This window comes from Delphinus delphis, chromosome 11 (assembly GCF_949987515.2).
Source record: "Delphinus delphis chromosome 11, mDelDel1.2, whole genome shotgun sequence".
Taxonomy (NCBI): Eukaryota; Metazoa; Chordata; class Mammalia; order Artiodactyla; family Delphinidae; genus Delphinus; species Delphinus delphis.
The window spans coordinates 9,445,371-9,463,858 of NC_082693.1; the positions used below are offsets into that span (position 1 = coordinate 9,445,371).

Sequence of the window (18,488 nt, forward strand, 5' to 3'; positions counted from 1 at the left end):
AAACTTGTCTTTCAGACCAGATTATGAGGGGCCTACACCCCCTGGGTTTTTGTCAGGGGCATTTCCTTCAACTGATTGAACATGCCCCAGAGCAGGACTGGTTTTGTTTTGTTGTCGGCAGATTTAAAAATGAGACGTTCCGTGTTTCCCTAATTAACACGTCAAAGAACAGAGCCTGGCTTCAGGCACCCGACCGGCATCTCCTCCCTGTGCCCAGCTTCTCACAGCAGGTCCCCTTGCCTCTGTGATGGAGAGTAAGCAAGTGCTTCTTGCAGTCTCCCCACCTGTGCCTCTCATCCCGTCTTCCTCTAGCTCTGCCTCTGCTGAGGTTAGCAGCTGCCCCCCACCCCAGTTGGGTTTCTCTGTTCTTTTACCCTTCCTGCCCTGTGCGTTTCCTGTTTGCATAACAGCCAACAGCTACTCCAGAGAAGAGGTGGTGGGTTTACTGAAGCTTTAGGATTAGGGCAGGAATTAGATTGCCTAGCCTGCCTCTTCACACACAAAAGGTGTGTGATGGGCTGTTTTGTTTTGTTTTTCACTCTCTCTCTTTTGCTCATTATTAAAAAAAAAAAAAAATCCCATTTGGAATTGCTGTTTCCCGGTTTATCCTCAGCTGTGATGGGAGGCTGATGGTCTCATCTCATGGCAGCTCCTTCCTTCTCCCCGCTTGGCCTGATCTGACCCGCAAGTAGGTGTGTTTGCTGTTGTCCTCGTGGGCAGGAGTGACTCAGCAGGAAACGCTGGCCACTCTCAGAGACCCCTCTCACCGAGGAAATGCGCGTGCGCCACCACCGACACCCTAAAGAGCTGCGCTCTCAAGTGCTATGTTGTGGGCCATGGTGAGCTCAGTAGGTAAAAGGATGGAGCTAATGAGGCCAAGGTCAAGGGCTGCATCACCCTGTAGATCAGGTAGCTCTGCTTCAGACCTGCTCTTAAAAGTAGCGCGTTCTCAGAGACGGTTCCTTCAAGCTGTCAGTCAGAAAACACCATCCTGGTATGTGCCCTTGGTCCTCTGCCTGCTCTCACGTGAGAGCGCACAGAAGGGAGCGTGGGTCTTTGTCAGGTGGGATCACGTGAGAAGAGCTGTGCCGGGCACGGAGGTGATGTGAAGAGGCTGCTGGCCCCCAGACCTGCAGATATATGGGTGCCTTTGGTGACAAAAGGACCAACTAGAGAGGTAGAAAGAATATATTTACAGCTTAACATGAATTATCTCTAGGATCAATATGGTTATATCGTGAATGGTAACACATTAATATGGGCATTTGTTAATATACAGAGAGATCTGGTCCTGGGGGGGATAAAAGTTTGTTAAGTGAAATTATAAACATCCAGTATTACATCCCCAGTGATTTATGCTGCCTAATTGGGGATACAGTACAATGTAAGAGTGTGTCGCTCTTGACTCGGCCCAGAGCTCAGCATGGAAGGAGAATGGGCCATTCCAGAGAGGGCCCACTCAGCCCCTCAGCAGGCTGGCACAGGGAGGCGTGCAGAGTGACGTACAAACACAAGGCTTCATTCAACGCCCCATGACTTCACCTCATCACTGCCACCGACGTGACCAATTCAGACATTCATAATTTCACAATGGGAATTTATATCACAGGACAAACATATCTTGTGTAATCCAGCCACAGTTGCCTGCAAATATCCCCTATGAGTACATTACATTGAAACCTCACCTTCCGTACTGGCAGCCACGTGGCAGTGCCAGGAGCTTGGAGGTCATTGTTAGCTCAGAGGCTCCCTTCCAGGCTCTGATGGGAGAGAAGGGTGATCATACTAATTCAGACCCTTTATTTTGTACACATTCATTATCTCTAAAAGTGTGTCATGCCTTGGGTGAAGCAGTACTCTGATTACCACCTAGGTCTAGGAGAACCATCATTTCTACTCTTCCCTTACTCAGTTATGGGCGGGGAAGGCAATATTCTATAATTACGATAACCTTATACCTTTTCATCCATGCCCAGACACTTATGCTAGTGAAATGGGACTCTAGTAAGTGAGCTAGGACATAGGCATTAAACCAGGACCATCCCTGACAAACTGGGACACATGGTCAGCTTAGATTAAATGTCTTCAAGAGTGGGATCTGGACATCAGGAAACCAGGTTCTAATCCTCTCTTCTGCCAGAACAGTCCTAAGGACTCAGTTTCTCATTTCTCTGGCCCTTCGTCACCCCAGTTATAAGACAGGAAATACCACCAAATGGTATCAGATCTTAGAGCCCTTAAATCCTAAGGACTGGGTCTCCCTGGGTGATACGAAGACGAATAAGACACATTCTCTACTTTCAGGGTCGTAGGCAACTAAAATCCACAAAAGTACAGCAGTGTCCTGTCTGGTGATGCTGAGAAAAGTTGAACATCTATTCTCGTTTATCTCACCTCATCAAGAACTGCTGATAACATTACCCCTCTTAGTAGTCAAACCAAGAGTAGCATCATTCACTTGTTTCACAGTGAAAATGTCATTTTTAATAGATTCCTTTTCTTTGATTATTGATTACCCATTTTATCTGCGTGCTGTGAATTAGTTAGGTATAAGGTAGATAGCTATGTAGGAAGGAGACTACTTCTCTCACCAAAACCAGGAGGCAAAACATCTTTAGAAATTTCAGACCAGTAGGTGGTTATACAATAAATTTATTTTGTCACACACGGTTGTGATATCAACTTCTTTTGATACTTTGGGTTCCGAAGTCAGTGACTTTGGGCTCCCATGGAATATTTAAGAAGAAAAGCTTGGTGCCAAGGCATATATTCGATTGCCACTGGTCCTTTGGTGTTAGAACTGCTTGAATGAGTGATTCCCTGAAAGTTCATTGAGCAATTAAAATATGCTTCTAGTCTAGGCTGGTCTCCAAATGGGGTCAGCTTTGCAGAGTCACCCCTGTTGGACTGGACATGGACAAGTGTCCAGGGAGGGGGAACAGGACGTGTGTTTCTCAAATGTCCTCATCCCATGATCCCTTTGGGGGACCCACCTATCATTTCGACCCTTCAGTCCACCCTCTCTTATGCCCCCATCTAAGAGACTAGGAGGTGATTTTTTTTTTTTTTTTTTTTTGGACATGCCACGTGGCTTGCGGGATCTTAGTTCCCTGACCAGGGATCGAACCCGGACCCCAGCAGTGAAAGCACGGAGTCCTAACCACTGGACCGCCAGGGAATTGGGAGGTGATTTTTAATCACTTGAATTTGAAACTATTCCCACATGCTGTGCAGCAGTAGACATAGTTCTAAGGTGAAAGTTCTGCTCTGGGGCAGCTCTCTGTCACCAGGTGGATATGGAAATTGGAAGTGAGGACGAGAAATTTCAGGTGTCATTCTCAGTTCTCCTTACAACTAGCCCATGGTCATAGCCCAGATAGTAGAGGGAAATCATTTCTTCATGGAGGGTGGGGAGGGTGGCCTGTATTCTGGGATGGCCCACAGAAATTTTATTTATATGATTGCTTTACTGGAGGAAATATTTCCCCTTCTCCCTCCCCCTGCCCACCAAATCCAACTGCCAGAGACTACTTTGGAGGAAGGAAATATTATACAATTTTTTTTTATTATTTTTTTTTTTGCGGTACGCGGGCCTCTCACTGTTGTGGCCTCTCCCGTTGCGGAGCACAGGCTCTGGACACGCAGGCTCAGCGGCCATGGCTCACGGGCCCAGCCGCTCCGCGGCATGTGGGATCTTCCCAGACCGGGGCACGAACCCGTGTCCCCTGCATCGGCAGGCAGACTCCCAACCACTGCATCACCAGGGAAGCCCAACCTTATACAATTTTAATGAGATAATCCAACGAGATGGGGTACATGAATCTACCTCATAATAACAAAATAAGAGCTAACATTTATGGTGTCCTCATTGTGTTCCAGGCCCTGTTCTGAGCTTTTAACATGTTTAAATCATTTAATCTTCACAACCACCCCATAAAGAAGGTAATATTATTTCCACTTTATAGATGAGGAAATTGTGGCTAAGAGCAGTAAGGTACCCTGCCTCCAAATCACATAACTATGTAGTGGCAAAGCTAAGACCTAACCCCAGGTCCACTTGGTTCCAATGCCGGTGCTCATTCCACTGCAGCATGAATGAGCTGACCGAAATAACATTTTTATTAATTTTGTGTGTTTGCAAGCACCCTGAAAATAGGGCAAATGGTTGAACGATGAGTAGAAGAACCATGGAGATTAGGATGCCGAGACAGGTCCAATATACTGGCAGGTCCCCGCACTCCTGCTTATAATGTTTCTGCTTCATAGTACAGATCTTCCCAGACTTAGGATGGGGATACAGCCAGATAAACCCGTCTTAAGTTGACAATATCCTAAGTTGAAAATGCATTTAGTACCCCTAACCTACCAAACAGCACAGCTTAGCCTACCTACCTTAAACATGCTCAGAACACTTACATTAGCCTGCAGTTGGGCAGAATCATCTAACGCAAAGCCGATTTTATAATCAAGTGTTGAATATCTCATGTAATTTATTGAACACTGTACGGCAAGTGCAGGACAGAATGGCTGTCTGGGTGCAGGATGGTATCAGCTGCTCACCCTCGTGGTCGCGTGGCTGACCGGGAGCTGTACTCACTGCCGCTGCCCAGCACCACGAGGAGTATCGTCCTGCATGTCACTAGCCCCAGAAAAAGATCGAAATTCAAAATTTGAAGTACCGTTTCTACCTAATGCGTATCACTTGGCCACCACTGGAAAGTCGAGAAATCGCTAAGTCGAACCATCATAAGTCGGGGACCATCTGTACTTGAAACTGTTAAGTGAAAACCAAAACACGTCAGAGATAACTTTTGAGGCCCCAGTGTATGTCTTCAGTTAATGATATTCAAAACTCATACTAAATTGGACTGAATTAACCTGTCTGGATCACTGACTGCCCCAGGATGAATGGACTTATTAGCGGGACAAAAATCTCCCGGCCTGGGAGAAATGTGGGTCCTGATTCAGGCAGTGGCCTCTGAGAACAGAAGCCCTGGCTCTCGTACCCCTGGACCAGCCCCTCGTGCGGTGGCTCCTTGAGAGCCGGCCCCCCAGGACAGGCACCAGGGTAGATGAGGCTTCCAGCTGCTCAGGCCACATCCTATTACCCGTTGTTGTAAAAACCACCCCGATTTTCTAGTCTTGCTGGAATCGTGTTCATGACTGAAGTGTCAAGGAGGCCATTGGCCCGGGTTTGACATCTTTGTTATACACGTTAGCCGTGCAGCACATGGTAGAGCCAGAGAGCGTGATGGTCCAGACCACCTGGGTTCAAATCCCAGCTCCCACTTCACCAGCTGTGTGACTTGAGGCACGTTCCTTAGCGTCCTTGTGTCTCTGTTTTCATCTGTAAAAGGAGAATAGCAGTACCTATCGAATACGATTGATGTAAGAAAGGGTCAAGTTCATGAGGGAAATGCCCTCAGAGCAGCATGTGTCACATAGCAAGCGCTTGATAAATGCTATTCATTAGGACTATTTGCTGTTTCTTAGCACTGTTTGGTTCAGGTTTTTTCTTCTTTTCTTTACACTTAAAAAAAGCTGAATTGTGATAAAATACATATACCATTTATCATCTTAACCATTTGTAGGTGTACACTTCAGTAGTGTTAGGTATATTCACATTGTTGTGCAATGGTGTTTTTTTTCTTACCTCCAATTCCAATTTTCTGTTTTTTAATTATTTTCTTATTGAAGTATAGTTGATATACAGTATTGTGTTAGCTTCAGGTGTACAGCAAAGTGATTCAGTTATATATCAATACACACACACATATATATTCTTTTTCAGATTCTTTTCCCATATAGGTTATTACAAAATATTGAATATAGTTCCCTGTGCTAGTCCAATTCCAGTTTTCTTAAGCAGTCCCGTTACTGCAATGTCATGTGCTTTGTGCAAACACCAGGTTTCTGCATCCGGACGTAGGAAAGGCCTGTTGTCCACCCATGCCATTATCCTAGGACTTCTTCATGGGTTAACCGGGCACCATCTGTTGCATGATTTCTATGGGAAAATACATTTAAAGGGCAAACCTTAATTCAGGATACAGCCTGTTTGGACAATAAGCAGTGTGTACACTTTGCGGTACCTTCAGTACCTGGCACGTGGTAGGTCCTCCACAACCCTTTGCAACCTTCCTATGAGTCTGGCCGTCTCCTCTCTCCCTTCAGAACTCTAAGATTAACCTTCCTGTGCCCCTGTCATCCCTGTGACTCTTGAATCTGGCAGGAGGTAACGAGGTCCCACCAGAACTTCCTGTCGTCCCCAGCGTCAGAGCCCCCGAGCGCCGGCTGACCCTTTCCCCCGCACTCGGCCTCCTTCCCCTCTTCTCTACCCTCCTCTCCTCTCCAGGGCCTCTTCTTCCTGCTTTGCCTCCTGTATGCCATGGTCTAGGGCAGCATGACCTTTCACCCTCTACCTGGTTCAGAGCGTTTGGTTGTGATGGGAGCACACGGAGGCCCGGGGTGGTGCATGGAGCCGCTTTTCATCGGGGCCGTCAGCCTCCTCTGGGGGGACCCGTGCACCTTCCTTGGGCCAGCTCCCTCCAGGGGTGTGGAGACTCCCTTAGTCCAGAGGCTAGCTTGCTCCATTGAGCTAAAAGTTTTAGGGGCAGGAGGTCCCTAATAGACATGAATAATTCTCCCAAGGTAACCAGGAAGTCTTCAAGTGATTTCCTCTTAGCCCTCAGGAAATGCCACCTGATACCTCTGAGATAAGAGGGCTGGGGGTGGTGGGTTCAACTCCAGAGAAGGAAGCTCTCCACTCGTTCCCCTCTCCTGCCTTAATCTTTGTGCCGCCCTGGCCCCCTCCCTATAAATGATTCACAGCATTTACCTCCAAAGGGCAAACTGGCTCATCTGTAACCTCATCCCTTGATTTCTTCATTCACTTCTTTTCTGGGCCTTTCCTGAGACTGAGGGAGACTCCTCTACACCACCTGGGAAGAGCAGAGCCAGCGTCCGGCCGGGAGCACGAAGCCTCGTGTCTACGGCTGGTGTAGACTTGCCCACACCGTCTGCGCTAAACCACCGGCAGAGGTGGCCTGTTGGAGGCAGTCCCGCCCACAGTGATGAAGATTAAGCCTCAGGGTCCTGAAAGTCACCTGTTTTGTTTCTTTCAGACCCTTTCACCCAAATGCTTATAAAATTCTAGATGCTTCCTTAGGATTTATTGTGTATGAACTCAGACGTCTGTGAATCCTACACTCCAAGCTAGGGCAGGTTTCTTCTCAGTCCCTGCAAGGGAATTCGGTGACTACTGAATGTGACAAGGGAGCTGAGTGAGATGGAAACACTGAAATGGGCAGGCACAGGGTCAGTGGAAAGTCTTGACTGAAAGTCTTGGCTGGACCTCTTGGAAAGGCGGTAGTAGGGATCGTTTTCTAGGGCTGCCACGCACTGGGTGGCTCAAACAACAGGAATGTATTGTCTCACAGTTCTGGAGGCTGGAAGGCCAAGGTTAAGGTCTGGGCAGGATGGCTTCCTTCTGAGGCCGTGAGGGAAACTCTGTGCTAGGTTTCTCTCCCAGCTTCTGGTGGTTTGCTAGCAATCTTTGGAGATCCTCGGCTTGTAGATCTTGCGTGGCCTACCCCTGCGTGCCTTGACTCTTAATTCAGCACCTATAGCCTTTTGTCGTTTTTTGATATGTCTGCTTTCTCCATTAGACTGTGGTACCCTTGAGAGCAAGGACCGCGTTTCCTTTCCCTGCATATTCTGCATCTGAGACACTACGTCACATACGGTTGGCATCGCTGAAAGTTCTTTGCTTCAATTCATATTGTAATGACTGTGTGACAAAACACTCCTCTCCAGTTGTGCAGCGTGTGTGCATGTCTGTGTGTCCAAATTCCCCTGTTCACAAGGGCACCAGTCATATTGGAACAGAGGCCCATGCTACTCCAATATGACCTTACCTAATTACATCTGCAATGACCCTTTTCCCAAATGAGATCATATTCTGAGGTACTGGGGATTGGGACTTCAACATATGAATTTTGGGGTGGGGGGCACACAAGTCAACTCATAGCAGGGAGTGACAGAACCTGAGTATGTATATGAAATCTGTTTTGAATTCCATCTCAAGATCTAGAGCCTTTAATTTTTGTATAGGTCTTTATATCATTCATGGTTCCTACTAATCTTTTACAAAATTGTGCTGGGAAATGGTGTTTACATGGGGAAAAACGTGGATCACAGTGTACTGAGGATGAGGAGTGAGAGTTGTCTGCTGGGCCTGTTGAATTGCATCTCCGTCTCTTATTATCACCCATGGCCTTAGGGGAAGCACGGTGGGGAAGTGTGATCCTGGTGTGTGAGACGTAAACTTGATCTTCGCCTTTGCTCTACCCTGGAAACGTCCTAGTCAAAAACCAAGACTTTCACCAAAGGCAGAGTTTTGCTTTGTTTTTTAGGTCTACTAGTTATTCATTATATAACGTGATTAAATTGGGTTGAATTCTGATGAATTCTAAATAGAGAAACTTTCATAATAAGTAAAAGGAAAGAGGATGAGAAAAGAAATCAGACCTTTTTTTGTGATCATCACATTTCAAGTCCTAATTTATTGGGGGCTGTTTGGTAGTGAGAAGAAGGGATTATTTGTGTCTAAAGGAGATCTACAAAGAGAAACGTTTGGGATCAGAAAGTACTTTCAGCCAGAATGAGGTCCCTACCACTCCTGGGTACCTTCCCCGGCCCCCCTCCTTCTAAGCCCACACTGACCAATTACATGTGGCCTTTCCTCTCCCTTCCTTGTGCGTTTCCCTCCCATAGCAAGACCTTCAGACCAAGGGCAATGTGGATAATTTCCCAGTTTTCCAGCTGGGCAGTTCACCAAGAACAAACCCAGACATCAAGGCCAGACCAAAAAAACATCTTCTTGTTTTAGACAGAAGACTCCTACATCTGGGGGATTTAATGCACCCACTGTCCGCTTAGTGCGTTTCCTGTGTCCGGAGCTTCTCTGCCTGTCAGCTCTGGTCTCATAAGTTTCCATACCCTGCTGCCAACTTATAATAACAGAGGCAGCAGGGTAGCAACGTCAGAGCCCACTCCATACGTGAGCACATGCTTCGCAAACTGAAACAAAGCTTGGCAGGGCGCGTTGCAGACCTTTCAGCCTCGACAGTGGTGTGCCCAGACCACCAGGAGCCTGGAATTAAATACCCTCAGTTCCAGTTCTCCACCATTAACGTTATCAACTTCATCAAGTACTTCCTCCTTCAGTGGTGTCTGCAGAGAAATAAATAAATCAAGCCCATCCAAGTCCTGTTCCTGCCCAGATCCGGAGTCAAAAGTGAAATCTGAGTTGGATTATCCAGAGCGCTGTCTCCCTCCTTCATTGTTCCCCAAATCTGGGCAGGAACAGAGAGCGAAATCTCTCCAGGACATTACATCAGTTCCTCTTTTACCCTTGGCGCAAAAGTTCTTCCTCTCGTCGTTCTCCCAGACTTCCTAAGGCTTGCCCTGAGTGCACACCCATCCACTGAGCCTTGACGCCCAGGACATCAAAGAAAACATGCAGGTAACAGGCGACTGGCCAACGCCTGTGTCTGTTGTAAAGTTTGTAAGAAGGGAAATAGATTCAGGAAATAGGATTTCTCAGTACATGGTCTTCATCATCCTGAAGTGTTTTTAATCCTTAATAAGCTTTTAAGGAAAGGGAGGTATTCTGTAAATGGCATTTAGAAGAAAATACGTGAAACTTCAAAATGCCAACTGTCTTAAATATCGCTTGCAATGATCGTGTTCTGTGACATAAAAAGTGAACCATGGACAAAAGGTAAATTCATTTTTGTGGATGGCAGAATTGAGATCTGTATTAGCTATGAAAAGAAAACTTGCCTCATCCCTGAAAGATTGTAGATCACTTCTATCATACTAATAATTTCGGCCGTTAAAGTTAACCCCATGGGCCTAATCAGTATCCTGTAAGCATTATTTGCATTGCGTTAAAGTGAGGAAGTTGACTTGTCATCCCAACCTGTATCTTTGCAAGGTTGATTAAGCACTTTAATTCCGTTTATAAAATCATAATCACATAGCCATCACATCACCTGAAAATTAATAGTTCCTCAATATTATCAGATATTTTATTACTGTTTATATTTTTCCAGCTATCTCATAAATGTTTTTTTAAATTTATTTATTTATGGCTGTGTTGGGTCTTTGTTGCTGCACGTGGGCTTTCTCTAGTTGCGGTGAGCAGGGGTTACTCTTTGCTGTGGTGTGCGGGCTTCTCATTGAAGTGGCTTCTCTTGCTGTGGAGCACGGGCTCTAAGCACGCAGGCTTCAGGAGTTGTGGCTCGCGGGCTGTAGAGCTCAGGCTCAGTAGTTGTGGTGCACGGGCTTAGTTGCTGCGCGGCATGTGGGATCTTCCTGGACGAGGGCTCGAACCCATGTCCCCTGCACTGGCAGGTGGATTCTTAACCACTGCGCCACCAGGGAAGCCCTCATAAATGTGTTTGCAGTTTGTTCGAATCATAATCCAAGCAAGGGTCTGTCTCTACTTCACAAGTGGTTGATGTGTCTCTTAAGTCTCTTTCAATCTCTACGGGTCTCCATTCATATCTTTTTTGTGTACATGCTTGCACACTCTCTAGGTGTTGAAAAAAGAAGTTAGCCATAATTAGTATAACTTTTCCCCTGTATGTGGTGTAACTTTTCTTTCCCCTTTGGTTGCTTTCAAAATTTTCTGTTTCTTCTTGGTTTTCAGCAGTTCGACTCTGTGCCTGAACGTAGCTTTCACTGTATTTATCCTGCTTGGAATTTGCCGAGCTTCTTGGATCCTTAAGTTTGTATATTGTTGTTGCTGTTGTTGTTAACAAATTTGAGGACAATTTGGCCATTATTTCTTCAATTTTGTTTTGTTTCGGCCCCATTCTTTCTGTTTTCTCCTCTTTTACAATGTTATAGTGACTGTGCAGGAAAATCATCTTATTTTCTTAGATGACCACACAAGTACTTAGGATAGGGTATCACAATCTCTAATTTGCTTTAAAATAATTCAGTTTTTAAAAATGTGTGTTGAGAGTGTGGGGGGGATACCAACCCACCCACATCTATAAAAAAAAAAAAGTTTTCACCTTCTCAAACTCCAATTACATTTCTTTTAGACCATTTAATATTGTTCCATAGGTCACTGAAGATCTCTTTGTTTTTAATTTTTATTGATCTGTTTTCAGATTTACTAACCCTTTCTTCTGTTATCTCCCATCTGCTATTAAGTCTCTCCTGTCCAAAATTTCAAGTACTGTATTTTTCAGTTCAAAACCCTTTTTGATTGTTTCCATTTCTTTTCTGATAGTCTCCATCTGTTATCACTCATTATGACTATCATTTTCTTTAAATGCTTGAACTTATTTATAATAGCTACTTTTTTTTTTTTTTTTTTTTTTTTTGCGGTACGCTGGCCTCTCACTGTTGTGGCCTCTCCCGTTGCGGAGCACAGGCTCCGGATGCGCAGGCTCAGCGGCCATGGCCCACGGGCCCAGCCGCTCCGCGGCATGTGGGATCCTCCCGAACCGGGGCACGAACCCGTGTCCCCTGCATCGGCAGGCGGACTCTCAACCACTGCGCCACCAGGGAAGCCCAGCTACTTTTAAGTTCTTTTTTGCTCATTCCAACATCTAGATTATCTCAAGAGTCTACTTCTATTGACAGCCATCCCTCTTGAATATGGGTCACATTTTTCTGTTCCTTCACGTGTCTAGAATATCTTTATTGGACACTGAATATTACATATAACATATTGTAGAGACTCTGGATTATGTTACATTCCTCTGAAGAGTGTCGATGTTTCCGCTAGCAAGTAGTTAAATAACTAGTCAGTCACTCTGAATTTGTGGAGGCTTGGTCTTATATTTGGTTAGGGAAGATTTATTTCAGTTTTGCCTTTAGCCCTCAGGCAAATCCCTTTGTCCTAGAGCATAGTCCTTACTCCTAAGGTGTGGCCATTCTGGGGTAATAAGCAGCCTGAGGTGTTTTCAGAGCCTTCCTTGATAGAGCCCCAACTCTGAACTCTGTCTCCAATACCATGGCCAGCAGCTGAGATTCCGTGTCTTTGAACTGTACAGCTGTCACCCTTCACTGAGCTCCTTGGAGTTCCCCCTGCACATTGCAGTTCAGGAGCACGTGTTAAGGATTTGAGGGCATTTTATGTGCCAGTTAGTGGCTACTCCCTCTGAGGGTCCCTCCTTTATGGAATCTGTTTTCTCCATTTTTTTGCCCTTCTGACAGCTTCATACTCTACTTCCTGGCATCTCAAACAACTTTCTGTTCTTTTTCTAGCTGCCTCACACTACGTGGACTGGGAAGGACCCTCAGAGTGACAGCTGTATAAATTTGGATCTTACTCTGGGCAGTTCCTTTCTTGCAAGAGTAAAATCCCCTTCAGTTTCCAGTACCCTCATAACTTTTATAAATATATTTTATCCAGATTCTATCATTGCTATATGTAGGAAAGTTAGTCTGATACAAGCCACTCTGCCATTACTGAAACTGGAATCCCCTTCTCCTTTGAGAAAAATGGTAGCATACCATACATACTTCACCTTGCTTTTTGCTCATCTAGCCATAGAGCCTAGAGATCAGTCCTTAGCAAAATATTTAGTTATTCCTCATTCCATTTTATAGCTGTCTAGTCCTCCATCATTTAGAGATATACCATCATTTGTTAAACCAGTCTCCTACTGATAGCTGTTCCAACGTTTAAGCACTTTTAAATTCATGGCAGCATGTTATATAGTGGTTACAAAATAAGCCCTTTGCCTTCAGGCAGATGATCTTTTAATTATCATGAACAGTATTTCTTTTGTTCAGTGTCTCATATGATTTGAGAGATCTAGTGGAGTCCCCATTTCCTGTTAACCCTATATAAAACTTGAAGAAGCCACCACCTTTGTCTCTGTGTACTAACGCTATCAGATTCCCAGATCCCCTTTATATGGTCTTCATATAGATGTTGTCGTAATGGATAAAGGAGATATCTTTGACTTGCTTTACTTAGAACCATGGACAAGTCTTTGACCAGAACAGGGACCTGCAAGTATGCACATCCTTTTGGTGCGACAGCTCTGGGAACAGATGTGGCCAGAGAAACCTCATTAAGATGTGTGCGAGGCCCTGGAGAAAACTCCATTTTTGTAGGCAGAGTTTTGTTCTTCCAACCCTTAGCAGGACTCCTAAGGCCACGTACATGCTGGTCCCTCCCTCAACCCAGCCCGTGGACCTACTTCTGCTGCTGAGCTGTGTACACTTTTTTTATATATATAAATTTATTTTATTTATTTTTGGCTCGCACAGCCTTTCTCTAGTTGCAGAGAGCAGGGGCTACTCTTCATTGTGGGGCGCGGGCTTCTCATTGCGGTGGCTTCTCTTGTTGCGGAGCATGGGCTCTAGGTGTGCAGGCTTCAGTAGTTGTGGCACACAGGCTCAGTGTGGCTCACGGGCTTAGTTGCTCCGCGGCATGTGGGATCTTCCCGGATCAGGGATCGAACCCATGTCCCCTGCATTGGCAGGCAGGTATTAACCACTGTGCCACCAGGGAGGTCCCTGAGCTGTGTACACTTCTGATGTTGTCCTTCCTCAGATGTCTCCAGCTTGAAAGTTCAGGTGGGAAGGGGTGGAGGTATTGTCAGGGGTCCATCCCTCCTTCTCACTTAACTCTACCTGTCTGACTGTGCACTCAGAAACAAAATGATCCTCAATGTTCTCTCAGGTACAAGATTGTTATTATGTAAATTAGGCCCACTGTGCACGCTTAGAGCAGGTTTTTTGTTTTTGTTTTTTTTTTGGCGGTACGCGGCCCTCTCACCGTTGTGGCCTCTCTCGTTGCGGAGCACAGGCTCCGGACGTGCAGGCTCAGCGGCCATGGCTCACGGGCCCAGCCGCTCCGCGGCATGTGGGATCCTCCCGGACCGGGGCACGAACCCGCGTCCCCTGCATCGGCAGGCGGACTCTCAACCACTGCGCCACCAGGGAGGCCCTAGAGCAGGTTTTGATGTGACTTTTCCCCCTAGTTTCTACATAGCAGAGAAGTAGATATTCTAATGGGTACCTAAGGTTCTAGAATCTTACTGGAATCTAACTGGCTGGGTGACCTTGGGTAAGTTGCTTAACTTCTTTATGCCTCCATTTTCTCTCCTGTTAAACAGGAGTAACAGTAGTTAGTACCTTCTGCTTAGGTGTGTTGTAAACTTTAAACAATATAATCCAGTACATAGGATATATAGTAATTGCTTTATTATCATCATCATTATCGTTAATACCAACAACTCCCGGAGGTAGAGAATATCAAAGTTGGGTTATGAAAAGTCAGTGAAAACATTTAGAGAAAAACCCCTAAGGACCCCAAAAGCCACGTTGAAGAGTCGAGTAACAAAAAGATAAAGAATGAACGTGTGGCTTCCTTGTGTTTATAAGCCACTAGTAGGTGGTTAATGGAATGTCTGTAGACAGTTTTTGCTTGTCCACTGGCAGGAAAAGAATTTCGAGTATGTGCACTTTAATTTTTTTAAAGCGGTGAAAAAGAGCCTGCGTCCCGGGAAGAAAGGTGCTCCTGCAAGCTCACGTGCTCCACTGTCGCCACCTTTAGGACCGCAGTGAGGTGCCTCCCCTGACCGCCCAGCAGGGTCTCTGACTGTCCTTCCCTCTGCTCCACAGATAACTGTGTCCAGAGGACCCCGAGGCCGTCGGTGGAGAACGTACACCACAACCCTCCCACCATTGAACTGTTGCACCGTTCCAGGTCACCCATCACGACAAACCACCGGCCTTCTCCCGACCCCGAGCAGCGGCCCCTCCGGTCCCCCCTGGACAACATGATCCGCCGCCTCTCCCCGGCCGAGAGGGCCCAGGGACCGAGGCTCCACCAGGAGAACAACCACCAGGAGTCCTACCCCCTGTCAGTGTCTCCCATGGAGAATAATCACTGCCCGCCGTCCTCCGAGCCCCACCAGAAGCCCTCCAGCCCCCGGCAGGAGAGCACGCGGGTGATCCAGCTGATGCCCAGTCCCATCATGCACCCTCTGATCCTGAACCCCCGGCACTCCGTGGATTTCAAGCAGTCCCGGCTCTCCGAGGACGGGCTGCACCGGGAAGGGAAACCCATCAACCTCTCCCATCGGGAAGACCTGGCGTACATGAACCACATCATGGTCTCCGTCTCCCCGCCCGAGGAGCACGCCATGCCCATCGGGAGGATAGCAGGTAAGTGAGCGCTGCCCTTGCCACACGCCAGCCTCGAGCTCCCTTGGGGCCTCACGCTGTCCCAATTAGGTGCCCTCCAAGGCTCTGGGAGGCCGAGTGGAGGCTTCTGCCTGCAGGAGGCGGAATCCTTAATGGGCTAGTTACTGAGGCACGGGGCTGGAGGAGTTCTGCGCCTCCTAAGTGTTAAGAAACAAACGTCCTCCATCCAGCTTACGAGGGGAGTCACATCAGAATCGCGGCTGAGCAAAAACATTTGAAATCAAAGGTTTATGAGCGTGTTAATGGCCCTGTCCCGAAGTTTCCAGCGGCTAATTAACGAGCAGACGCAGCATAAAGAACCTTTGTCTCAGATGCAGGCTTGTAATTCCATCCTCTGCACAGCAACTCCACGTAGCCTTCACCTTGGGAGGGGGTAGGAGAGAAAAGCAGGATTAGGGTGTTGGAGTCTGGTGCTGCTGTGTCATTTGGACAGAGGAAACCACTCCCGAATTCTTTCCCTTCTATGCTGACAAGCCCAAATTTACTCCCCTAAGACGAGAAACCAGTGGAAACCAGTGAAAAAAATCACCACATTGTATTTTTGCTAGCCCGCCCATAATTTACATGAAGTCATTTTCCAGAAGCTTATAATCCTCTAACCTCTTGGCAAAGTTAACTCTTTTCCTAGAGCTTCTCTCCATTCACGAGACATTTTTGGAGCACCTGCTGTGCACAGATAAATGCACTGGGAAGTAGGGGACACAGAGCTGATATAACACTTATTATTTCCTCAAGGGATTTAAATTTTACTAGGAGAGACAGATGTGAAAACCACTAAGCTCCAAGGCAGAAGGAAATAAGCCCTCTGCCCCGTCCAGTCAATGCACAAGCATTTATTGAATACCTACTGTATGCGAGGATAATTCAGTGCCGTGGAACCAGTGCAGAGAGAAGGGGTATTCTGACTGGAGGAACTGAGGAAGGGTGGTAGCTCGATGCTGAAGGTGATTATGGGTCCAGTAATGGGAGGGAGACACGGAGACAGGAGAGAGGTCAGAACTATTCAGGGAAAGGTGAGTCGTGCCCCTTCCTCCTTGGGCTGATGCCGCAGGAGCGAGGTCCAGCTGAAGCTCGGGCTGGAGCAGTGCTCACGACACCATGACGACACGGGCCCTAAGGCTGCTTTACTTCTGCCTTGACTCGTCCCTTTTTTATTTAAGTCATTTGTTTCTAAATTCTTCTCTGGTCCCAAGGGCACCTCCAATGTCACCTCAATTTTATCATTATAAATAACTTACATAAGGAATGTTGGATCAAGAAAATCAAATGGCCAAGAGCTATGACGTGTTTCAAAAACACCATGAAAAATGAAATGATGTATGCTTGGAATGTGATCCAGAAGCACCCCACAGGGTTGGGAGTGAGGAACGGGTGGGGTGTACGTAAAACGTTAGTCACAAGCTCATGGCTGTATGGTGGGGGGTCGGGTGCACCGGGGTTTACATTACTGTTCCGTCTACTTTTACATAAAGGTTTTTTTAATAATGGAAAAAAGAGAAACTATGAAAAGAAAGGACGGGGATAAGGTAGCAAAGAGCTTATTGTGGCAAAGCATGTGCATTTCCCCAGATAACTGGAGGAGGAGGAAGGGGCCAGTATATTCCTGTGAATGATAAAAATGACCTGTCTTGGACGTTCTAGGCTTTCTTTCTTGTCTGTATACGCCCGGCTTGTTTCTTGCGTGGTCTGCGCAACAGTTCTGGACATTTTGTGGATACTTTCTGCTTGTTTATAATCCTCAGAATAGCTCTTCGAGGTAGCCTATCATTGCTCTATCCATTTTATATGCAAGGGTCGTTTACAGGGGAAACCACAGAGGAAACTGAACGGCAGAGAAGCAGAGGTCACATAGGGGCTGGCGGATGAGGCTGCAGGACAGCCCTTGCCGCGCCGTTGGCTGCTATCTCTTGGGCTGCCCTTGCTACCCCTGCATTCCTAATCACGATCTGTCTTGTCCACCTCCTCTGTGACGCTGTCTTTGCCACAGACTTCTTAGGAATCCAAGATAAGCCCCATGTGTCAAGTTAAATTGTTCAGGCTTAGAGCTGTTTTTCCCTGGTTTAGTAGGTCTGGAAATTTTTTAATATGGCTCTCTTAAAAACTGTGCTACTCTATTGGTATATTCAAAAGTTCCATCATCTCCACATGTCTGTCTTCGCTAATTTAACCAGATCCAGGATTAGCTGATGTAACCAAAAGGCACTGTTTTTCTCAAGGGTGAAACGAGAGAGAAGTCTACGATCTGACATTTAGTCTTGATACTGTGACCCTCTCAAAAGTGCTCATCACAGTTCCGGGCTTGTTTCTCATTTGGGGTGTCCCTGTCTCTCCACTCCAACCCTTTGGGTGTCTTTTTGGACTACTCAGATCCTCGTAGAATTGATTCTTCATTTACTAGAAGTCGAATTCATTGGGTGATTCGTATGTACGATGTAAAGTTCCGTCATTATTGAACAGCCATAAAAGTCCTTCAGATCTCTATAAAGCAGCTTTTCTATGGGAAAACTTTTCAGATGAGCCCAGAGGGCACTGAAGGTGCTGCTGTGTGTCACACTGACAAATACCATAGTTGGAGGATATGGTAAGAACACTACTGATACATGTGGATCAAAGTAAATCACACATCATTTGCTCAGGTGCTCCCGGGTGTGTGCCTCTGGACACCTTCTGTGTTTGCAGCACTGTTCTGCATTCATGGGGGTGGAGTGCTCCAGGAGATGTAAGACACAGTCTTCGTCATGAAACAGCTGTAGACAGTGAGCTACAAGTGCAGCTTGTGGTGTCTTCCAAGGACTCCGATTAAGTGCTGTAGGAGGCTGGAGTAGAGGTGTCAGGAAGGCTTCATGGAGGGGCTGGCTTTTAGCTAGATGAATGCTTAGAATATGGACAAGTGGAGATTAAAGAAAAAGAGGTCATTCCAAATGGAGAAAACTCCAAAACAATGTAAGGCCTAGTATATCTGTTCTGTTTCAGATAGAAATGTAAAGTCAAGAATCCAGGTTCATTTAAAAAATCCACCATATTTTAGCAATTCTTTCTTTTTTTCACACTTTAGTATCTATGAAATTGGGAGGCATCACACAATTAAGAGGCCCCATGCAAAGTTATGATGGTTCACTTAGGTACTTACCTGGCGGAAAATCTAAAATAGTCAATGAAAGAAATCCAGGAGGTAGTTGACAGTTTAAACACAAACCACAAATTGAAATAGAAACACACAGCTTATCTTGAAAGGTGTT

General features: G+C 46.3%; 1 protein-coding gene across 3 annotated transcripts in view; it reads left to right on the top strand.

Moving 5' to 3' along the window:
- The window catches only part of ETV6 (ETS variant transcription factor 6), a 237,618-nt gene that overhangs the window by 203,743 nt on the left and 15,387 nt on the right, over nucleotides 1–18,488 (top strand). For all 3 annotated transcript variants that reach the window (XM_060024303.1, XM_060024302.1, XM_060024304.1), the window contains exon 5: nucleotides 14,665–15,210. In XM_060024303.1, the coding sequence (XP_059880286.1) occupies nucleotides 14,665–15,210 (546 nt within the window). The remainder of the gene's footprint in view (nucleotides 1–14,664; nucleotides 15,211–18,488) is intronic.